Raw genomic sequence first — 16,238 nt, 5'->3', positions numbered from 1 at the left:
CGCGCACGCGCACGGGCAGGGGCGGGAAGGCGGGGGCGCGCGCAGGGGCTGAGGGGAGCGCGGGTGTGGCACACAACGGGGGGATTTGGAATGGTGCTCGTGGAATCACTGACTCGTGCAATCATACAGCCACGGGCTTATCAAAGTTCCAAGAGATGTTTTAGACTGTTCCGCCCAACCGTCCACCCAGCACCGCCACTGTAACCCCTGAACCACATCACCCAGCTCCAGATGCGGGCGCCTCTTAAACACCTCCATGGATGGCAGCTCCACCACCTCCCTGGGCAGCCTGGTCCAACGCCCGACCGCCCTGACTGTGGAAACGTCTTTCCTAATGTCTGATCTGCCCCAATCTCAGCTTTAGGCCAGTTCTGGTCCTCTCACTGCAGCCATCTGCCATGCGTGCTTCATGTGGATTGGTGAAGTCTGGGCTGGGACCACTTCTGCGAGTGCTGGTTTATATATCTGATACAAGGAATACTCAGGAATGGCTCCCGGTAAGARGGAAGACAACCTTGCCCAATTTGTGGGCTGGCACTGAGGCGGCTCTGCAGTCGCACACTGGCGCAATGGCATTGCCTCATCGGGTACATCCTCCTGCACCACAGCTCTTGCCATTGGCAGCTACCCACCGCCATGGCTTACACATGGAAAAACACAAACCACTCSTCAACAGCCCCTGAAGGTGATCCAAACTGATAACTGCTCATTGCCCACACCTGCTTGTTTATAGAGAGGTGATTCACTTACTGAATTCTGTCATAAAAGACAAGTAAGTCATGTTATCTTGTTTTGTCCGTGAGYTAAATACATATGTAAGTGCAGTTGTCAGAGGTTAAAGTGCACTAAGAACAGTGCCATGTCTGGAATTTCATTCTACTAAATRTTTTTGGTTTCTGTGGTACAAAAAATGCACCAAGCTGGTGCCAGTCTTCTGCTGGAGCCACAAATGTAGATGSAATTGTTTTCACAATTAAYATAAAGACAGAGTGAMATATGACATTTCAGTATTTTATTCAAGTCAGGTTTGGGTTTTTTATCCATTTTTAGTAGTGTCAAGTACAGCATTTTGGGGTCTAGTTCCACACAAAATGGAAGACTCTCTAAAAATGTACCCATTTAGTTGCTAAAAAAAAGTGGTAATTAAAGAAAACTCCATTTTAGAATTAGTGATGCAACTATGTGATTGCAGTTGCAAAGACTCTTCCCTGATTATGTCYGTTTTACAAGCTTTTCGGTCAGTGCAAGGGAAAGGAACCACAACACAGGACAGGCAGTATTGGCTGAGTCACATCAAACCTCCTCCACAAGGACTTGGACAAGGTGGACAACCTAAAGCATTCTGGAGACAGCAGTAGSTGTGGGATAACCAAGTAAGACAAACCATTGATGAAATACATATCTAAAAATAAAAARAAAWTAAAATCCCTTTTYCAKACAAGTTTGCACATTCCCTTATTGACTGAAGCCTCAAATGTCAGAACATTTTGCTTACAGAATTAACAGTACAATATAGTGGTCTGCAATTCCCAGGTTTTTATATCACATTTACACATTCCTTGTGCCACCAATATGTTAGTAGAGGTAATCAACACCTTCCTTCTTCTTGTCACGTGGCAGTTGACAGATGTGATGAACAATTACATAAAGAAAAAAAGCCAGGATTTCTTTTTTTTTAATKATTTTGTCTCCACTTCTTTAACAACATCATTTTTAAAGCTTAGCTGTCTTTAACCAGGACTAGCAGGACTGATACGTAGCAATACTTGCACCCCAGACAAAACATTGAAAGGTACACTATTTTCTGAAGGTAGCTATGCTGTATTTTCAGATTAGCAATTGGTGAAATCACTCCTTATGCTTCAAATTCCAGTCCTAGACCAAGTTTGTGACCACCTGCATTGACATTCTTGCCATCCAACAAAGCTGACAATGTCAGTTTGATACCTGAAAAACAGAGAAAAGAGAGAGAAAAGTCAGCTCAAAACTTGGARTAAGTTTCATGTTCAGGAAGTGCCATGTCTGTTACTACTTTAACTTACTGGGTAGCAAAATTAATGGGATTTGGCAGCTGGCCTTGGAAAGACTGGGCATTTTTAAACAATCTGCAGATAAGAAATCTTTCTGAATTATGAAATTTATAATAAACCATGATGATAGATTCTGCTTTTTATCACTCCGAATAATTAAAGCTCTGAGCCAACTCACTGCTGCTGGTCTACTGATTAATCTAATTTTAGAGTCCAGTATTATAAAATACTGGGACCTTGATACATACCCACCTTTCTAAACTACTTCAAAATCTGGGTATGAAAAAGCCCAAGCCCCGTCTGCTGTAATATCTCATGTCAATCTGGTCAGTATTCTGGCAGCAGATTTATTACACTACATTATAATCAATTTTGCAGCAGTAAGATTGTCCTCTTCCTGGGCCAGGAGACCTTGAGAAAGTCACATTTTTAAGAAGAATAAACTCAGTAATAGGAAGCCTCTGAAATATTAAATTCAGTTATTAATCCAAATTAACAGAGCAGTCCCTAGGGAAGTTCATCACTGGGTTGCCAAGCAGAAGAGCAATCTTACAAAACCCATCATACTTTATCACCAAAAATCTCCTGATATTTCAAGATTAAAGTATCACTTTATTGATTATGATTTTTTTCTGCATAGACCTACCTGGCTTTAAAGTCTGAGTGTATCCTAACCCAATCAGACTGGAGTTGTTCACTTTAGCCTTAAAGGGAAAAAATAAAAAGCAGTATTTAGTAATAAATAGTAAATTTATTAAATAATTTAGTATCTTTCTTCAAAGTYGTTCCCACTTGAAAATTAAACAACTTTTAAGCATGTATTTCAAGTTTTAAATCCCAAAAAAATCTAGAATTTATTTTTCTATAACGTAAATCCCAAATCTCAAAGACTCTRCAGTCACTGTAGAAAATAATGGATTTATTAACATCATTTTTAATTTTCCTCCCGACTGACACAAAACCAGTCCCAAAATAGTGCCCATTAATACTATGAAACATTCTGTGTCTCTTTTAAGGAAAATCCAATAGTTGTGCTGTCAGGCTGCCAAAACCAAAACAAGCAGATCCATGTGCCAACTACACAGCACAGAACTGCATCAAGACCATTCTCTGCTGATGGAAAGGCTGCTTTCCATTTCCATTACGAGTGCTTATTTTCCAATGCATATAAATGTACATGCACAGAACTCACAGAAAAAGAGGCATCTGGGTCAATCTGRTACTTGGCTGCTATTCCAAAGCGAGTGTTGCTATTTCCAGCTGTCCAAGCAAGATTCACGGCAGTTTCCAGTTTATCATTCACCTTCTGGTAAATGGAGCCGCCAAATTCCGTTCCATCATTCCTGGAAGGAATGCATTAGTGTAGTTATAAACAGCACCCCAAAACAATCATCTTTTATTTTTCCAGTAAGAGCTTTATTTGCACAACATCYACTTACACCTCATTAAATATCCCTGTAACAACTAAGATAGAGACATTAGGCCAGATTGGTTATGAAGTTATTTTTAGACGGTTCAATTCATTGCAATTACTGTATTTCAACGACTTCTGAAACTGAAAAAAAAAAAAAAACCACAAGAAACTAGCAAAAATTAGACCCATAATGACAGCTTCMAATTTTCCCTTTCCCATAGATGGGAGTCTTTGTGTAGAGAGATTAATTTTTCCCTGTGTGTCTCTGAAATAATTATTTCCCCTGGCAAATGTCTCCAAGTGCCCTGAAAGGGCTGTACCCCAGTCACAGASCCTGAGTCATCCCAAAGCTGCCATGTCAACATGCTTTTACCAGACACAGAGGAACTGTATCAAAACTGAAGATGCCAATTTAATGTCCAAGTCTATAGGYATTTGCAAACAAATTCCATTTGCAACAGTCCTTGTGGTACATCTGTGCTATRGTCTATGGACTAGAAACAGAAATGCAACTGATTTTGCTTTGCAGAGAGCACTRGCCCACAGCTGAATGATGAATAGCACAACTTCCAATTACTACTGCCCCCAATGTCACACGGGAAYAAAGTGTGGTAAACAAAAGGCAAAATGTTAGAGCATGCAGATCATAAAAACAAGAACAAAAGACTTCTAAAGGCCTTGCACTTCTTGTAAACCAGTGAGCATCTGAATTTCCATTTTTGCTCATTTTCTTAAGGATACAAACATATTGCAGAAAACAGATTTTTAAACCCCAGGAAGATCTGGGGTTATTTCTAAACTGTAAAATAACCTGGTTCCAATCATTAGAGTACACCAGACCTTTAGAGATTACAAAAAGGGGTAGATTTAGGACCTTTTTCCCTTTTACGCCTTTGGTCTGATGTTCCTGAGTTCGTAACAGTTGCACAAACAGCAATGRTATGCCTATTTAAAAGTTCAAGCAATAGCAACAGCCTTTTAAATTGTTAGAGCAATTCTTCCAGAAAAACACTACAATACTTACTTCAGATAAGACTGAAGCTCACATTAACTGCATGTGCTTGGCTCTCAAGAAAAGGAGGAATTAAAAAGGACTGAGGAGAGCTGGTTACACAGGCAGATTTTGTGCAAGGTTCCCACACAGCTCTGTCTTGACCTGCAACATTAGGGGGGCGGTCTGAGCTATGCTTAAAAAATGAGGAAAGTCATATTTAAAACTAGAAATTATCCAGCCCTACCTCCCTTATTTTTTTTTAATTAAATAATAATAAAGTCAAACTTGTTTTAAACACTAATAGTAATAGTAGCACTTTTCTATGCAGATAATAGCACTTTTTATGTAGATTTAAAAAAAAAAAAAGCACTAGTCCCCTATGAAAATTAATATATTAAGGCACCCTTCAAGAAAGCAACTTGCTAGAGTCCCCAGCTGGTTTGAGTAATGCCAGAAAAAAAACATTCTACAAGCACCACCTAGCTACATTATCTGCTCTGCCACAGCATCCCAGTGAGACACTGACCTGTGTAGATGCAAAAACCAAGCAGCTTAGTGAGGGGAGTTCCACGCACAACTCTTTCTGGGATTATATAAAAGCTCTGACATGTTTTCAAAGCTGAAACACATCAATCACCTTACCTATTATTAGCAATAAATAAGATTCCTATTCGGATCATGCAGYTATGGTTTTGTACAATAACAGCAACCTGTGAAACAGACCCAGAGGAATCCAAGACACAGCTAGATCTGAGCCCCTGCTGCTGTTATGAAGTGATTTTCTGCTGTTGCTTTAATTAAGAGTAATAATAATCACATCATTTTACAGCAAAAGCCAGTAATACAATGTTTTGAAATGCTACAGCACAACTAAGTTGAAAGTCATTGCACTTGAAGGAGTAACTTCTAACTCTTGAGTGGAAGGGGACCCCACATATTGTTTTGATGGAAGTTTTCTGCCCACATTTTTGTGCTCTGGCAATCCTTCAAACATACTGTCTGGGCTGTGGGGGTTCGATTGTTCTGTAAGGCAGCGGGAGCTTCCTAAACCACAYTGCTGCAAAACAGCATGCAACAGAACAGAAAGCCTTTGAAGAAGTAGCTTTAKGAAGGCAGAACAGTTGTTCAGCCCCCAAATGAAAATAGCCTGGAAYAGCTCTGCTACATACAAAATATCCAATTACCCGAGGGCATGGAAAGGGGGGGCCAGGAGAACGGATTAGGGATTGCCTAATCTTAAAAAACTGTCTTCACCAAAGGCATAAATTGCTTTTTTTAGGAGGAACAGGAGACRGAGAAATTAAGGTTTTTATGGAATTTGATAATGGTTTCCTACTGTTGATACATTCAGAAAGGACAAATGCTTGTGTAAATAGGTTATTATAAGTTGCAATATCAAATGAACTTTTACACCATATCCCTTCCAGTACTAAAACAAACCCAGTCACTGACTGTTGCAGTCACTCTCTTTTACCTGTTCTTGTTCGTCTCCTGATTAATTCTTTCATKTACACATCAAACCACCATTTTGTTTGATGTTGACAGGTACAAAAGGAAAGCATTGCTTTTATTTCAGCTTTCACAAAGAAATTATTTCTATAACTTCCCTTTTCTATTACACCACTAATGGATTCTAATAGTATTTATATGTTAGACAGACACTGGACCCTTGGATGCTCAGTGAGTTCCAGTTCCTTTCACCATACATTCCCTGACCCACACAATTCCAAGAAAAGGTAATGCAGCTAAAAAATACAGCTTGGCATCTTTAATGAAGAATTAATTWCAAATTCACCATTCCCTTGTTCACCACTGCTGAACCTCTGACCCTTTCACTGTTCAGTAAGCAGCAAAATCTTTCCGAATTCCTTTTTAGTGCCTGTCTGCCAGTACTTACACATTAGTATGAAGCTGGAATTCATCAGTCTTATAGCCAACAGCAAAGTTGCTCTGGGTTACTCTAGACTTCGCTGTCTCAAAAGTCATTTGGTAGCCTGCCAGCCACCCCTCGTAGCCAAGCACAAGGGCTCCACGTATTGAAGGACCCGCAATATCAAAATCCATGTCGCAGCCGATGTTGATGTGTTCCCTTTTGTACCCCGACTTAATTTTAGCGCTCTTTTTCCTGAAGARAAAAGAAAGAAGCTCATATCTTTGRAAAGGTACACCTGTAGGTAGAAGTTCCATCAAATCAGTTACTTTAACTCAAGTGTCATAGTTACTGAAGACAATGTGTACGTCCCTGGAGAGCCACACCTCAGTGTTCACCTTTACAAAACCCTAACTCAGATACAGTGAATTCTTTGCAAATGAGCAATAAAATGTGATGCGGTGCCCCACAATGTACTTCTGGGCCTTCTGGGCTAAATGCAGCAGCACACAGATGGGAAGTGACAAAACCATATCCTCACCTCCAACTGATATGATGGTTTTGGAAGTTTGGTTCATACAGGGTGAATTGAGACTGTAGAAGTTTAAAGGTCCACCAGAAGTCCACCAGAAGTCCACAGTAGTGGACTTGCTTGCCTGTCCCAAGCAAACGATTTTTAGACAATCCTAGTGAATTGGGTGATTTTATTTACTGTGACACTAAGAAATCACGACTTCGTCTGCAGTTTCCTGAGTAAAGGTCTCTGCTGTGAAGCAAGCAGGCTGCTTCAGTGCCTCTGACACCCTGATTTCTTCTTACTGAACTTTATGAACTTTAATGGTTACAGCCATTTACAGCCACCAGAAAGCTGCCAGATTAAGGCAGAAATAAACTGCCCTGAGTCACCTATTTATTTTTATACTATTGGCCAGAACAGTATTTTCTCATGTGTCCTTAGGTTGATTTACATCAAGGCTGCAAACCCTCACAAGGCAAGGGAGTTCTATCTAATATATTCAGCTACTCTTATTTAAGATTTTTTTCTTCTCTTTTTACAAGTGTCTTCTGTCTTTGACCAAATCTTTWCTAAAATCTTTCTGAAAAAGTCAGGCTAATATGAAATTTCAAATCAAGCTTTCACATCAGCTAACAAAAAACAACCTCCAAGAACAGTACTGGTGCTGTATCAGACCCACACAGAGACTGCTCCCGTTTTTATTATTATTAGCTCAGACTTGGGAATTTGTGTTTTGAAGAATCAGAAATAAAGTACTGGAGTGCCAAAAGCACTGATCTGCAATTTCTGTAAAAGTCAATGGTACCTCTCCCACCAATGCCAACAGGGACAGAAGTAAGAACACAGAGTACTCCTAAAAATGACTTGACTTGTTGAAAGACTCATCACAGTTGGTAACTAATAAAAAAAGGGAGAAGTCTCATATTCAGACATGGTGCATCCCTGTTGAAGTCAGCCAGGTCATACCAGGATTGAATGTCACTCCATTTACCCAAATTTAAGTCTTCCCAAGGCCATCATAACTCACATACTACAGGGTCGGTGAAGCCGGCCCAAGAAATAGTTTCAGAGCTGTAACATCATTCTCACACAAGGCTTTTTCCTTTTTATTTCTCTAARAATCCTACCAGTTAAGAAATATAAAAATCCCCTTGAGATTATTCTGATTACAAAAATATCACATTAATCTAGAATTAGGACTGTCCTGAAAGCAGTTGACAATGCAGAACACTAAATCTAAAAGGGTGAAAGTTCCCTTGGGACTATAACCTTTAGAGCCTGCAGTGAAGTCTGCTGCTCTGGGAGGCTGATGTGCAGAGTATTTTGACTCACTGGCAGCACTGCTTGCACAAACATAATCAGGGGGAAAAAATAAACCAACATCTAGACCTACAGCTGCTGCTTAATCCCTCTGGCCCACATAAAACATGGCATCCAATCGCCGTGTCAGAAATACCCATCCACACCAAGGCACGCCATGGCCAGCAARAATTCAGATGATAAATTCAGCTCGGGACAAGAGCCCAGTTCTGTGTCAGCCTATCAGAGCTGTGGCCAACTGGCTCCCGGAGCTTGTTAAGCTTTGCATTACAGCTGACTTGTTTAGTGCTTTTATTCAGSCAGCAGCTCATCTTCTGACATGGCCAGAAATACACAAGGGAGCAAAAACACAGCTTTGTCTTCACTCCCTAATTCTAACTGTAATTTTCAAGCTATTGTGTGTAAAAGTTSGCTTGCTATAGCTTAAGATTAAAAAGGATTGTTAACACTATGACTTAAGTGAGATGTACATGATTTCATCATACACAGGCTGATTATTACCTGTCTTGATGTCTCAGGACAAAAAWATTTAAAATGCTTTTCTTGCCACTTTAGCTTACTCACTTCTTACCCAGTGTTAGGAGAGAAGGTGGAGTCAAAGGTCAGCTTCAGGCCCCGTGCAAGCTGAACAGAAAAGAAATTCACTGTTGGATTTCTAATTAGAGATTGGCATAAGTGAATTTGCAAATTGCTTTTCTGGAGTGAAAAATTACCTGATCTTCAAGAGTAATCTCGGTGCCTAGTGTGTTGTCAGTGTTCCACTTTTCAGTGAACATCAATCCATATTCCACCCATTTGTATTTTGTTTCCAAACTACCACTAACTTTGCTTGTTTCTGAGTTTGCTGAACCTGAGCTTGTAAATTCCTAAAAGAAAAAAATAACATATATAATATATGTATTTGTCAGTATACACATGTATGTAATCAGGCAAACACTTATACAACATACCAGTCATTATAATTTGATAAATATCAGATAAGATAAATACAAATATATTAATTTTTTAAGAAATGTAAGTAAGAACAAAAACATTGCAATGTTTAGGATTTCAGTATGTTTCCAAACTCACCAGTCCATTTTCAGATCTTGTTTTCAAATCTAGCTTTATTAACCCAAAACCTAGAGGRTGAGTAAAAAATATGAATCACATATATGTTGATTTGAAAAGCATTTCTGATTTATTTCTTAAAACTCTCTTTTAAATCACCTGTGAGCTATTAAATAGTTAAACCAAGGGCACAGTTATCAAACCATGTGTTTTTAAGAAGCAGCTTGTACTCACTTCAGATMGCACTTAACAGATGAATCCTATTGACCTCAGCAATATAATTGGGACCAAATTAGGTAATAATACTTTTATTCATACTGAGCAGCATTCTGTTCATAAGCAAACTATTGACATCAGTGATCCTATTCATCAATACAAGGGAACAGCCAAAATACAGCACACAATTTTCTCTCAAAACCGATAACAGTTCTATRGGGAACAGGAAGAATTTTATCAAAAGGAAAGTTACCCTCCCTTTCCAAACAGCCAGGGCAATTTGCAGCTGTTATAGAAAATTCTGTGGATTCTAATGGAAATTATTAGAATATTTCTCAGGGGAAAGTAATAAAATCCTAACGATTTCAGGGATCAGGCAGACAGCAAAAGACCACATTTATTTTAGCTTTATTTACCATATCCCTTGGTGAATATATCTCTGGCAGATTTGCCTAGGTCAGCATAAGCAGGTGGAACAGCCATTTTCTGGAAGGGAAAAGTTAAGAAATAAAAGAAGGAAATTACAGTGTCCAGAAGCTTACTTAATTCATTTAAGCAACATGAAACTTAAGCCCATTTCAGCCACTTTCATTATGAASCTCCACGTAGACACAGCCTGAAGGAAGCAGCTATTGCAAACAGTTGATTTCTTTTTGCTAAGGAGCCAGCAGCAGCAATGACTATGCACTTGCCACTGAGGATGTGAAACAGGCTGCAGAGCAAATATATATTAAAAGAAAAGGAACCGTTCCAAAGAGTTAACTGTTTTCCTCTTATCAGTGGAACTGCATGAATGAAACTTCTGGTTTTTTCAAACCATTTCTCGGAAACGTTTCTCCTGTTTTCTCGTAATGGATCTCCAAATTCCGCTGTAAAGCATTAGGGCCTCAACCCATTCACTCAGGAAACGTAACCAGGACAAGCGTCTACCATCAGGAACACCTCTCTTCCCCTATTACAGAACAGCAAATGGGTAACATTTATGTCAGCAAAAGCAATAAATGGTCATTCTTGTGCTACAGTTTACTTTGACTTTGCTTTACTTTGCTTTGCTGTTAATGGGTTGTTTCCTTAGACATTGACCTTGAAGTGTTTTTCTGTGCACCTAAGACAAAATGAGCTTGCTGAGAAAAACTGAGCCTGCAGGGAAGCCAGCCTGTGAAGCCAGGCCATCAGGAGGGCATCCACAACCCTGTTTCAGCAGCCAAACAGACTGGAGCTCCCTGCAAAGGCACAGCCCATGGTGGGGACACTGCAGGCAGCTTTCTCCTCTGTTTTGTTTCTTTGGGATGCCCACTGTACCATGGAGGTCCTCTTTTTCCCATTTTCTCAGCTGTTGGGAAAACTCTCACCAGATACAGAGGAGAAAATAGGATCCTAAGAGGAACAAAGCAAGYAAATCTCCTTTTTTATCCAAGTACAATAATTTCTACTCCCTTATTCAAGGAAAGTAATTTCTTCAGGGAAACAAAGTCAAGCAATCTAAAATGATGTGTACATYTTCTATCTTTATGCACAAGATTTCCTAATTTTACACAGCAAAGGAGATAAATAATACTTAAAAAGCTAATCCTCTCAATTACCAGATGTTGCACTAAAATTCCACAGTCACAAACTTTTTGGCTATGCAAAAGTAATAGGCAGTTTACTACATACGCGTGCAAATGCATAAAAACCTGCCTGCCATTTTCATTCAGGAGTATCCCATGTTAGCAGCAAACTACTCCCTTCAATCCCACACAAACCCACTAGCTCTGGACACGMAGGTGCTTTAATAATCTCCCTGGCTGCAGACTGGGATGCAGCTCTCAGGCAAGCTCACCACCCCATGAAGATCAGATAGGGACTTCCAGCAGCCACTCAGCGCCCCAAGCACTCCAGACAACAAGCTGGTGCCTGTTAAAGCAGGCTATTGCTATTGCATAAAGGAAGAATCCCTATCCTRGAGGGAACAAAACAGATCTGGTGGCTAAATAAAAGCAAACAGTCTTTTCAGAACATAAATAAAGTAAGATACAAGGGCAGATACTATGATGTAGCTTCAGTTGCAGACTACTTGGGCACACATCATCTCTTTCCAGTTGTAGTTCAGTATTAAAATGCACTCCCAAATACACAAGCAGCTAAAGAGTTAAAAATATATTTAAAATAAATGTTTAAAAAATCATATTACGAAACAGTTGCAGCTGCGTATATTGGACCTAAATGTCCCTGCCTGGATTTGTTTTGTGAAAACATAAAAGCAGAGATTTAATGTTAAAAGGGAGGAGAAAACGGGGGAGAAAAAGGGAAAAATAAAAACCGAAAACATAAGTAAAAAAAAACCCAAATCTGTGAGTATTTTTTTTGCTCCTCATCGAAGTCACTAGAAGCAGATACAATGCCCTGCTTGGAAATCACACWCCAAAGTCAGGCAGCACTCAGGAGAGGGATGGCAGAAGCCACTTAGAGCTGTCTGTGTGCAGCAAATAATTCTGCCCTGCCAGAGCAGCCTAGCCCCATGAGAACCATTGGATGGATATTGCCATTTAGCATCATCAAAAATTAAAAATATTACAAATCCCTACACTTGAAAAATCAAACAAGCATTGCTTTGAATGATAATGCACCGCTCTGCCAGTTGCACCACAGAAACAATCAGATCTCTTTTATCAACAGTCTCTTTGAGTCCCTTCATAAAATCAAAATATTTTCTTCAAAAATGAAYGTAGTACACTTTTGGGTTGGATTTTGTCAGTCACTTTTCTCCTTTTTCCAAACCCATGAAGCCAGGTTTTGTTCCCTGACGCCTGTGTATCCTCTCTGGCTGTGGCCAGGCTCGTCRGGTGCCTGAGCTGTGCCAGGCAGCTCCTCTGCTGCAGTCTGGGCCCAGAACAGTGGGAGACATGAGAGCTCCACTTAGACAATTACTATAATTAGGGGACAATACTGAAAGCCAAATCCCTGCCGGTTGTAAAGCAAATCATGTAACACACACAGAGCAAGGTGTTTAAAATTGCTGAGTGTGGAAAATGCTAGGAGCTGGGTACCTGGTGGTTAACCTTGCTGCTGTCAGCAAGAACAAAACAAAAATAATTATTTCTGTTTGCACTGGCTAATCAGAAGCCTCTTGTTTAGCAGATGGAAAACAAAACTGATTACATCCTGTGTGAGTACAGGTTGTAAGACAAGCATGCTTAGCAGGGATTCAAACTCTTAAAGGATCAAGGAATGGCCGTGGCCGAGTGCCCTTGCTTTTCACCAGTGGGATCCCAGCACATTAACTCAGATTAAGTTTGGACTGAAATGAATTCATTGCTTTTATCCYTGTCCAACTGTGCAAATAGCTCAGCGTGACTACAGACAACTCCTGCACAGAGCGGGCCAAGTAGAGTATCTGGAATGTGTTCTAAGTGGGAAAATACTTTGGTTTTCTTGAGTAAGAAACACCATAGTGCAAGTGATGACTGAAAAAAAACTGAGGAGTTAGCCTCAACTGCTGCTGTGAGCTCACCTCCAGGTATACCCGATTTATAACTGCCAGAGGGAGAAAATGAGGAGCTCCTTTGGAGCTGCAGGCCCTGGTGAAGATTTCATTRCAACAGGCTAAATTTGAATATTTTCCAGTGTCACAGATGGCAAAGTTTTCACTCTATGATGCAGTTCTGGGCAATTAAATCAAATTCAGTCCAACAAGCAGCAAACCCATWGGGTGCCCTTGGCAAATACAAGGATTGGCTGCAACCAAAGGAAAACTCATTTTTGCTTGATAACTCTCATACATGCCTAGGAGAAAGTTTCCCTGCACAGATTCATCAAGTTTCGGATATTTACATGTAGAAAGGAGCAATCTAAAAATTTAAGGTAAGAATAAAATCCATTATAAGAATAAAATTCCCATGAAGACAATGGAAGTCTATCAGATTCAAGGCTAAGAAAGCAAAAAGGTTGGACTTATCCTCGTGTAGCCACATTTTTTTCCCCAATAAATTTGAACTCATGTACCATTTCTTGATGGTACCAGTAGCTCTSAACATCCCAGCTCCCTGTCTCCACAACCATGGAAGAATGCTGCCTGCAGGGTGGCACATTATAGYTGCTGGGAACAGCTGGAAGGGACAGACACCTTCGGTTTATGAGACCAGATGCAGCCTGTCTGCATGGGGAAAAACCCAYATGAGGGTGTCTTGCCTCAAGGTTAAAAATAATATTAATTTGTCATTTATCTCCTTCATTAAAAGAACAATTATTCCTTGGAATGAAGCGACTTTGAGGCACCTTTCTGGACCCCCAGCCTGGGCAGTGTCATTTCCCCAMCCATGAAGGATGGGGCTTTGCTCTCAGCCAGAGCAGGGCCCAGCTCCCTCCACATCCTACGGCTGGCCAGAGGCACCAGCTCCACTTGGCACCAGCATCCCTGTCCAACATCCCAGGCTGCCAGGAGAGCATGGTACTGGCTCCACACTTTGGGTTTTATGGTCCAGATCCCAAATTCCTTCAGGTCATGCCCAGAGTCTGCTTCAAATCAGGTTCAGCAGCCTCACTGTGCAGAGATTCAGGAACACACTTACCCRTAAATACATGCAGAGTCACGCCAAGGTCAAACATCGAGTTGGGCACATTCACAAGGCTTTTGAGAAGCCAGTAAAAGCATGTGGTTTGTGAATACTTGGCATTATTAGACAATATATTTAACAACATTTTTTGTCCCAACTTGCTACTGTGCCAACGTCATATAATCCATGCACCATTATGACTCAAAATTTAAGACTGGGAGTCCACAATTTCTTTTATGCAGGCATTATAAGGCCATGCAGCGTCCCTGTGACACTCGCAGGATCCCAGCCTTCCTGCTGGAGTTTTGTTCTGGAACTGCATGCATGGTGGAGCWGATTTAAAGAATGGTTTATGTAGTACCTCTGTAGCCCAATAAACAGAGGAGCATAGAGGAGAAAACCCCTTAAAAGCAAAAGTAAATATTATTATTTAGGCTATACTAATTATGGAATTAAAGAAAGAGACAGCCTGCTCTTAATTGTATGGGTATAAATTAAGAACTACAGTGTTTTATGGCAACCCCTTATAAAACTATCACATAAAAGTATCAATTAAATGAACTTGGGAAATGTAGCTACTGTAGTTACTAAACTCCAAGGGAAGAACAGCAGCACAGACCTTACATGTTAAATTAAATATTCATGTTAACTACTGTTCCTGTTAAATCCCTGCAGAGGGGGAGAGGAGCAGTGCTGCTGTCCCACCCTGTGATGCCAGCACAGCAGGGCCCAGGCAGTGCACGCCCCAGCAGCATGCTCAGGAAGGGACATGTCCCTTGCTCCTGGAGCAGGAACACCCAGTGCCAGATCAATGGGGATGAGTAATTAAAATGGAACTTTGTCTTCCAGCACAATGTAACAGCTCACACAGAAGAGGAGCATTTGCCACACCAGTCAATGGGTTTTTCCCTACCTGCAGCAGATGCCAAGGCCACAAGGGTCTGAGCTGTGTGTCCTGTTTGCACACCAACAGTGCCAGGGCTGGGGACATCCTCCTGCTGCTACAGCAGCCAACAGTGATGCCCCCACACCTTCACACTCACATATACAAACCCCAAAATGTGGGCAGGAAGAAAAGGCGGATTAGTGCAAACCTTTGACAGAGAGTGCTAGGGGAGGCATTACTCTAGAATTTCATTGCATTAGTGCAAGAGCCCATTTCTGACAAAATTTAGTTGGTGAAATGCCATGAGAAAGGGGATTATTTCACCATTCACTGCACCCAACAAAACAAACTACAACACACCTCTATTCTCACTAAGCCATCTGAAAAACAAGCTGGGATCTGTTTCTGCTGGAATCACTATAAATATTCCCCAGAAACAYAACCCTGCATTGGTCACTGAGGATGAGTCAGCTCCACTTCGTTTTCCGAAATTTTTGTTATTGGTTTTGGTTTGTTGGTTTTGTCTTTTTTTTTTCCAAATATTCAAACACTGAATGACTCAAAGACTTTCCCCCTCCAGCAAGAGTTGTTCCTAGCAAGAGCTGTGACAAGGCAGAATGGAGGCAGCTGCTGCTGTGGCCGCACAGGGCTCCGTGCGGAAGGGGAAAACCAAACCATCGGGATTTTTAAACTGGCATTATTCCCTACAAATAAAAAGCCACATTCTGAGAATAAACAGAATAAAACGGAAAGGAAAAAAAAAAGAAAAAAAAAACAGCTTGGCTGCTTGGCGTGAGGCTTGGGATCTTGGTACCTATCAGAATGAATCTGCCAACCTGCAAGAAGGATGCGGAGGAATGAGGCGGAAGGGATGTCAGAGCCAAGACGGKGCTACACCCGGGCAGGCACAGCCACCTTCGACCTTTGCTTGCCGGGAAGGAGCAGAGCGCTCCCGCTGAAGCGCTCGTCAGGAGCCGCACTCCAGCCGTGGCCCAGTGACCTTTCCGCTCCCGTCACGGGCCGGCGCTCGGTGCAGCCAGCTCGGCCCCGCGCTGCGGCCGSCGGCATCCCGGGATGCGGCACCGGGACCCCGCCGCGCCCGCCGCCCTCCACCCGCGTTTGCCCCGGGGCCCTCGTGTCGCAATGCCCGCTGTTACGTAAGGACACCGTTATCCCGTCCGGACGGGCCGCGGGTGGGCAAACCGGCCCGGGGCGCTGCGGGCTCCCCCGCTGCCACGCGTGCCCGTGCCCGGGTCCCTCAGCGCCCTCAGCGCCCACACCGCGGCTCGGAGGGTCGGCCCGGTGCCCCCCGCCCGGGACAGCCCTACCTGCCCCCGCCGCGGCGGCAGCTGCGCGCTCCGCTCCGCCTCCTCGGCCTCCTCCGGCGGCGGCTGCCCCTGGCCGGC

At 41.9% G+C, this 16,238-nt stretch overlaps 1 protein-coding gene across 2 annotated transcripts in view; it reads right to left on the bottom strand.

Moving 5' to 3' along the window:
* Window positions 1-1,422: 1,422 nt before the first annotated feature.
* Window positions 1,423-16,238, bottom strand: part of VDAC1 (voltage dependent anion channel 1) — a 31,483-nt gene continuing 16,667 nt past the window's right edge. Inside the window, exons 1-9 of one of the 2 annotated variants that reach the window (XM_057371340.1) lie at window positions 16,161-16,232; window positions 9,828-9,897; window positions 9,217-9,266; window positions 8,859-9,011; window positions 8,717-8,769; window positions 6,336-6,563; window positions 3,223-3,373; window positions 2,677-2,734; window positions 1,423-1,947 (exon numbers count right to left, since the gene is read on the bottom strand). In XM_057371340.1, the coding sequence (XP_057227323.1) occupies window positions 1,856-1,947; window positions 2,677-2,734; window positions 3,223-3,373; window positions 6,336-6,563; window positions 8,717-8,769; window positions 8,859-9,011; window positions 9,217-9,266; window positions 9,828-9,894 (852 nt within the window). In that variant the 5' untranslated portion in view covers window positions 9,895-9,897; window positions 16,161-16,232 and the 3' untranslated portion in view covers window positions 1,423-1,855. Of the gene's footprint in view, window positions 1,948-2,676; window positions 2,735-3,222; window positions 3,374-6,335; window positions 6,564-8,716; window positions 8,770-8,858; window positions 9,012-9,216; window positions 9,267-9,827; window positions 9,898-16,160; window positions 16,233-16,238 lie in introns of those variants that run through there. The other variant, XM_057371339.1, reaches the window with a different exon arrangement.

The sequence above is a fragment of the Malurus melanocephalus genome, unplaced genomic scaffold (assembly GCF_030028575.1).
Source record: "Malurus melanocephalus ecotype Western Australia unplaced genomic scaffold, MMel_1.1 scaffold_144, whole genome shotgun sequence".
NCBI classification, from domain to species: Eukaryota; Metazoa; Chordata; class Aves; order Passeriformes; family Maluridae; genus Malurus; species Malurus melanocephalus.
Note: the sequence above shows the minus strand (reverse complement) of the source record. Positions and strands in the feature narration are given on the sequence as shown.